The 7,578-nt window shown below is 50.9% G+C and overlaps 1 protein-coding gene across 8 annotated transcripts in view; it reads left to right on the plus strand.

Moving 5' to 3' along the window:
• The window catches only part of VPS8 (VPS8 subunit of CORVET complex), an 89,957-nt gene extending 82,637 nt beyond the window's left edge, over nucleotides 1–7,320 (plus strand). For all 8 annotated transcript variants that reach the window (XM_082319522.1, XM_082319519.1, XM_082319520.1 and 5 more), the window contains 2 exons: nucleotides 5,730–5,810; nucleotides 6,541–7,320. In XM_082319522.1, coding sequence (XP_082175648.1) covers nucleotides 5,730–5,810; nucleotides 6,541–6,690 — 231 coding nt within the window. In that variant the 3' untranslated portion in view covers nucleotides 6,691–7,320. The remainder of the gene's footprint in view (nucleotides 1–5,729; nucleotides 5,811–6,540) is intronic.
• The last annotated feature ends 258 nt before the right edge of the window (nucleotides 7,321–7,578 follow it).

Genomic DNA, 7,578 nt, shown 5'->3' on the forward strand with positions numbered 1-7,578 from the left:
AGTTTCCATGTCCCGCCTCCCTCCCCATGCCTTTTACCCTCATGTTGCACAATGAAAACAGTATGTTTTGTTGGTTTATATGCGAATTGAGTATACACAGGCTTGGGCAGCTGCAGCTGAGCTCCCAGGACCAGGGTTTTTCTTAAGCACATTATAAACTTCCCTTGTGAACAGCAGTAACAGATTGCTGCATGGGTGTCAGGAGCTATGAAGGGGACAGATAGCAGAGGCGTCTGCTTAGGTTTTTCTAAGGTTTGGGGTCACATTGTCAATAAGCCTCTGGCAGGAGGGGTCACTAATCCTTCTTACACCAACTGGGACTTCTTCCTTCTTCTGCATGTCTTTACCTTCCCTTTCTCTTCCCAGACATTGAGAGAACACCGCACCTCTTGAGTCTTCTGTGGTTGGCTCTTGCGCGATGCTGTTTAAGAGCCTCTTAGCTCATGTTTAGAAAATGAATAATTTGCCTTCACGCATGATGCTTCTGTCGTCTTGGGTTCAGGCACTGAACTGAGATCAGCCTGAGCACAGGCCTGTTGTGCATCATCTTTATGTAATGTTTAATCCGTGTGCTGCCATGCTTCCCTCAAAGCCTGCTACATTATGAATAAATCTCTCATCTGCTGGGCCATAGTGTCCAGTGAGGATATGTGGGGTTTGTATTTATCTAATTAGTCCTGAACAGCGTTATTGCTCCTTTGGCTGAAGGCATCGGTGGAAGTCCAAGGGAATATTCCAACAGTGCCTGGTGTAAGCACGAGCTGCTAAACAGACCAGCTAGCAGAGGGAGAATGGAGGTATGCCAGTGTGTTTCTAGATATTTAATACAGACAGTTCTCCTTCCTCCTCTCTCCTCAGTCACTGCAGTATCTCACGTTGCAGCAGCAGTGAGTCTATTAGAGCACAAATAAGCCTGTCCTCTCCCTTGCCTTGAGTGGGAGGTTTGCTCCTTAAGTTCAGCTAGGTTCAACTGGAAATAAGAGACATCTGCCTTTCCCATTCTGCTCCTGAAGAGATCAGAGGACAGAGCTGTAGCGCAGACCTGTGTGACAGATTGCTTCTGCTGTAGCAGTGCTGAGGGAGGGCTGCTCTGCGACGGGCTTTGGTGAGTCAGTGCTTCTGTTTACTTGCAGACAGCAGGTCCTGGTTTGCCTGCCACTGCCAGCCCCAGTGGTGCCGGCTGCCGCTGCATCCAAACAGGAGCAGGCAGGGCCTGGCCTGCTGCCAGGGGTTTCACTCCTGTGCGTGCTAGCAGAGGTAAGTGGTGAAACACTGTGGAGGCTGGTCTTGAAGCAGCACGTTCTGCTGCCGTAGCGCAGCTACAGTGGTTCTGGGACTTCCTCCCAGCAAAGGTTTGCCCACTTGCCGCATTGCCCAGAGTGACTTGCAAGACTCCATTTCCACCTCCGCAGCGATCGGCTGGTCTGCGTCTGTCCCGTAGCAGTGGTGCATTACTCTGCAGTAGCTCTGCAGAGGTCTGCAGCAGCACGCTTTTGTTCTATGAGGGATGTCCTGAGCTTTTCTGAAGTTCATTAACAATTTTGTAATGTTAGTGTCTTTCTAGTGACTTTGGGTCAGAGCAGCTGCCTGCCTTGCTCTCTTTTTGGTTGATTGTTCCAGGTTCCTGGGAGTACCATGAAAACAGCAGGTCCTTATCCTGCAGAAGGGAAGTAGATTTACTTAATTTTACGTTAATTGGCTCAGCTCTCATTAAAAAACTGAATTTGGGTACCTTTTTGTAAGGCTACTTGAGCCATGGTGAAGTAAGTGTCCAGCTGCAGGGGAGGAATGGCAGAAGGTGGGCTTGGTGTCCATTGCCTGTGGATTCGGCTCTGTAAATGAGTGAGACGGGTGTTGCTTTTGTTCCCAGGAACCCTGAAACCTTCCCCAGGACTTCTGGCCACATCTGCCCTGTGTTATGGAGCAGCCCCCTGGGGTAATGTGGTGCTCTGCTGCTCTAATTGATGTAGCAATATCTTTTGTGGAAGGTATGGCTCTGAGAGGCAGCACTTAGATGGATCTCTTGGCGTGATATTAATGGTGCCTCTGCTTACAACTGCTGTATGATCTGCTTTGCTTAGGCACTAGCTGATGATGGATTTTGTAGCTGTTAAATTAAAGATAATTGCAGGCTTAGGAGGGCTGTGTGGTGACTACCAGAGGGGGGTGGAATATGTGCAAGCAAAATGTGCAATGGAGATTAGCATTATAGTGGTGGCATCTATGAGAACTGTAAAACAAAAAGGAACCTTTCTTCTCTTTGCTGGCCCAGATCCTCAAGGGGATAAATTGCCTCTCTTGGGTTCTGCGTCTAGTCTGAGGCCTTTCCGAAGGGCTGTAAGGATTTGGCTGGAAATGGCTTGGAGGTGCTGAACCGCTTCGTACTGATCTAGACAATAACGAGCTGGCTGGCCCTGCAGTAGCACTGGAGGCAGAAGCTGTGTTGCGGCGTGAGCGAGTGAGCCAAGTAGATTCCACTAATGCCTGAGTGCTGATGCTGGACTCTGAGGGCCTCCCTGTAGCTCTTGAATGAAAACATGCCTTTAGTGACACAGTTAAAAAAGGAAAAGGCCTGACAGCAGTTGTTTCCATGACAACAGAAAGAATTGCCTGCAATATTTCAGCTCATCAGCCTGGAGAACAGTCTGATTGATAGTTACGTACACGTGGTAGAGAGATAGCAGAAGAGGGGAGGCCAATTATATTGCATTTTCCTTGTCCTTGAATGCCTGTGGCCACAGCAACTGTGGAGGGCAGTTTTTCCTTGCTTTTTGTCATTTTTTCCAAGTGAGAATGACGTGCATGTCCCTTGGAAGCGCCTGTACAACCTGCCAGCTGCGGATACGTGACCCTCACTGTCACAGGCTCTCTGGTTCAAAGCCTATGCTGTGTGTGCAGGGAATATGGACATTTGGCTCCTTGACTGGGGATTAGCAAATAGTTATTTACAATATAAAGAATATTTTGGAGGGGAAAGAAGTGAGTTTGAGCACATGCTTCCAGCATAAGTGATCTGCACTCGGGACATTCCTCTCTTCTCACGCTGTCTGATGAACGTCTTGAAGGCAAGATGCACGTGGCTTCAGGAGAGTAACAGAATGATTCAGGCTTCAGGAAACCTGTCATGGCTTCAGTGCTTCTTCCACCAGAGCACTCCTGGGCTCGCCAGCTCTGAGCCGTCTCTAGGACATTCACATGATGAAGGGGTGGGTGGCCAGATTCTGCTCTGGCTGTGCTTTGCTCAGAGCTGAGTAGGAAGGGGAGCATGTGATGGAGGAGCTGCCAGAAGAGAGGAACAGGTAAAGGTGCTGTGGGAGAGCATGAGAAGACAAACCCAAGGGTCTGGGTGAAGCATTCCCAGATTAAGAGTTTTGCTGAGGTCAGGGGACGACATGGCTCTCAGGAGGAGCAGAAGGCCCTGCCAGTACAGGGTGGAGGGCTGCTGCTGGGAAGGAGCGTTGTGTCGTCTGGGGAAGCCAAGGCTGGTGCCAGTGCTGGTGCTCTGCGTGGTGGCATACCCATCTCCCCACAGTGTTTGTGCTCCAGGTTTTGTCCACAGTAACTTTCTTTCAAGGCAGCTCACTTTAGTTGATTTTCACTGCACAGTTGCCAGCAGCGTTTCCCTTTTTCCTTGGGTAGTGATTAAAAACTGAGTCGAAGACTAAGACAGTGTGATCTCCAGCAAAATGTTGTTCCCTCTGCCCCCAGACCTGACCCGTTGCAGACCACAGCTCGCCATCCACTTTGGGCAGGGCTGCTCAGCAAGAGCCTTGTCCAAAAGGCCCTTAGCTCTGTCCAGGATGTAGGGCGCTTCTCCAGGGCCGTGAGACAGAGCTGTAATGCAGACTGCAGCCCCCCAGGCAGCAGCAGCCACAAGCTGTACCTTAAACGCGGATGGCAGTGTACTCCAGGCTTAGGATAATTGCATGCTTAGGATAATTATGGGAGTGTGCTTTCTAGGGTGTTTGCTGAGTCTTGCTGGCTCTTGTGAAGAGCTGATGGCGAGCTCTTCCAGAGAAGCTTGGGAGCCAGCGTGCTGTGCCCTGCACAGCACCATGTCGCTGTAGCACGCGCTTATTTCCCCAAATAGGATGGGGAGTCATCTTCACAGAGCTTTAGAACATGCTCTTTAAAGACACCATAAAGCATGAGAAGTACAAAGCAAGCTGGGTGTTGCAGCGAATGCGCTGCAGCCCCAAAGGAGAATGGCTGCCCTGGCAGAAGGGCCTCGCTGCTGGTAGGAGCCTCTAAGTGCAGAGAGGAGCACACTTATGCCTGACCGGGAACGGTCCCGACTCCTGGTGACCCTGCCTGACTCCAGAGGAACAGTGAAGCCCCCTCTGCCTTCATGGGGCCAGGAGTTCAGCCTTGATTCCAGTTGATCGCACTCCTTGAAGGCAGCGATACTAGTTCTTCATGTTGGGCTTGATCCATTGCCAAAGAGTGTTTAAAGTAAATGCAACTTCAGTCAGTACCCACTGGTAGGACTGTAGCATTTTGGGTTGATAGCCTTTGGGAAATGTATTTTGGGGAAAATATTTGAGAATGAACATTGAATGTTCCCTTAAAAATAGATCCCCAGAGACAACAGATGCCAGATTGCTGCTCTTGAGGGAGGCTGTTCTCCCTGGCTCCTGTTGTAGTTTCTTGATGATGCTTTTGCTTTGGAATATGAGCAGAAACATTCAAAATAGAAACATTGTGATGTGATAAAATGGAACAAACCTACAAGAATCTGTGATGCTCTGTCAGCTCTCCCTGAGATATGTAAATGATGCCTTTTAAAGCAGTTTGAGTATGTATGCAGCCCTCCTTGTGTTAATGCTCTTGTTGCAGGCTGTGGTCCCTCTCTTTGCCATTCTCTTTGCCCTCACCTGCAACTCTGTAACTGCCCCGGCGCTGCTGGGGAGACACTTACCCTTGTACCCAACTGCTCGTACCCCGCAAACGCTGACACTGCTGGGCAGTACCGCGATGTCTGTTGTGTCCGGTTTCTCAGGAGACGTGGCTGCCACTGATGCGTGAGTCACCTTGCCTCACCCCCACTTTTCACCCCTCATTTCCTAGCTTTTACTCCGTAACATCCTACTGGGGGAAAATATGGACCTTAGGAGAGATACCATTAGTAGATAACAGTCATTGGCACAGCAGTCATTCCCAGTAATAGCCACCCACGACCTGTGCCCGATCACAGCGTGCTGCAGTCGGCGCTGTGTCGGGACCCAGCAGGGAGGCTGAGCGGGGCTGGGGCAGGCTATCAGGAGATGACGAGAAAGGACTGGGGGGAGCTGCTGCTGCCTGGGGAAGAACCCAGGAGAGGCTGCTCATCCGCAGACACCCATTACTTCTCTTCCCAGCTGGCTGCGGGGGAGTTTTCCCATTCCTTTTCTTTCTCTCTTTTTCTGCCTCTCTTTTTTTTTTTTTCCCCCTTCCCCCAAAGGTAACTTTGTACTGTTTGTCTGTCTGCCATCAGCTACAGACCCCAACGATAAGTCATTGTGGATGTAAGGGTATTTCTGTCCTTTGTGCAACCACAGGATTTTTCTTTCCAAAAGGAAGGTGCGCACAGTGGCTTCAAGCCGGAAGAAAGATGGCTAAAAAAGCCCCCCGAACAGGCTGCGGACCAGCTGCTCCAGGCCCAAGGACAGGAGCAGGGATGAATTTCTGTGTATATGAGCTTGGCATCTTGTTGTGTGTTGTTTGTGTAACCTTCTCACTCTCTTTATCAGACAAGTTCAGAGTCTGTGTTGGATCCTCAGCAAATCCAAGCTTTTGACCAACTCTGCCGGCTCAACCGAGGAACCTCCAGAGTATGTACCACTTGTTTTCCTTTCAGTTTTAAATTGGTGAAGGGTATTTTGCATGTTGTCAAGCCAGATATTAGCACTGGCAGCAAGGGCTTTGGCTTTTCTCTTGGGTGTCATTTAGTGCTGGCAATTTACTGTGTGTAGAGCTGGCTGTTTCACATCACAAGGCAGCCACGCTGCCTCTGACAGAGCTGAGGAGTTCACTGGCAGTGAAACCATGGAAATGCCTCTGGCTTTGGGGCTGGGCCTGCAAAGTGTCCATGGTGTGAGGTTTTTCAGATTCTTTTTAGATTTGCAAATAACCTCCCCTCCAGACACTGTGTGGCTCCTGCAATCGATTGCACAGAAGGCTCCCTCCTGCCCCCCTTGTTGTCCCAAGGAGAGTGCAGCTCCCTCTGTCCCTTGCATTTTCCTTGTGCCTCCTGCTTTTTTGACTGCAGTTGTTGGCACTTTCAGCTCTTTCTGGGATTGTTTTTCAATTATGTAACCTTAAAACAACCTAAAACCACCTGGAAAGTTGCTTAGTTCAGGACTGTTGTCCTGCACCGAGCTCTACAGGGTCACTACATACCATATATTCCCTTTTCTTTACACGTGTTAAATTTTTTCTAATTGCTGCAGGAAAAAGGTGAGCCCCCCCATGAGCACTTTGTCTTTCTGCACCTTGCACGAGTGCTTCTAGGCAGTCTGCCCAGGCCGCCGGACGGTGATCTGTCAGGGTTTTGTCTTGCAGCTAGCTCTCCTGACAGAACTGTCTCGCGGCCACGGTAGTGAAAAGCACGGGCTGCTCAGCGTTTCCCATGGCGACCCGGCCACCAGCAGTGTCTTCCAGAACGAGAACTTCCAGCTCCATCTGGCCCCCCCTCCGCTGGCTGAAGAGTAGCGCTCCTGCCTCCAGCCCTGGCTGCAGCGAGGCCACGGCTGGTTTCAGGCCTTGGAGCTGGGAAGACTTTCCATCGCAACGCTGGACTTTCCCCCGCTCTGCCGCCTCTCCCAGAACCCTCTGTGCGGTGTTGTCTTGCTAGGCGCTGGTGGGTTTGTACCAATGGGTGATCTCCCAGCTCTGCTGCTGCCTCTCACTAAACTGAGGCAGCCATGGGGCAGCTGGGCTGGAAGCTGTGAGCTCTGGGGGCAAAACCAAGCGTGCTGAAGCACCGCACAGCACTGGGCTACCTGCACTGACCCGGAGGCTCACGGCAGCGGTGGGAACTTTGCCAAATAACCGAGTCAGCTCCACTCCACTGGAGGAGCATGGCCTGTCCTGTGCCCAGAGCCTGTGTTTCACGGTGCTGTGTTGTTTTTTTGGATAGGTACCACACCTGAGTTTTAATTGTAGTCCTACTAAAAGCAGTCATTTTGCCAGGGCCTGGCCCACTGTCTCATGGCAGGAGCTGTGGAGTCTGAGGGCACAGAACAGGCAAATCTGGAAAAGGCTGAAGAGTGCAGAAAACAATACACATGTGAGCAAACTAACCTGCGCACGGTGTGTTCCTACAAACTTCCATTAAAAAGGCCCTTGGTTGAACTTTCCTGCGTGAGCTGTCGCACATGGGGAGCGGGTAAGAGGGCAGATGGTCTGGCAGTGCTGCTGGCTGCTGTTTTCTTAGTACAACTGCCACTGAACTCTGGTAGAGAAAGATGCATCTTGTCACTGCGGGTGCAGCACAACCCTCCCCTCTCGCCACCTTGTACCTGTGTTAGGGGGGGCAGGGGGAGGGTGTGCATGTGTGTAAAGAGGTGCTGCAGGCCCTTGGGGGCTGCAAGGGGGAGA

This window comes from Platalea leucorodia (genome assembly GCF_965183815.1).
Source record: "Platalea leucorodia genome assembly, chromosome: 8".
In the NCBI taxonomy this organism is placed as follows: Eukaryota; Metazoa; Chordata; class Aves; order Pelecaniformes; family Threskiornithidae; genus Platalea; species Platalea leucorodia.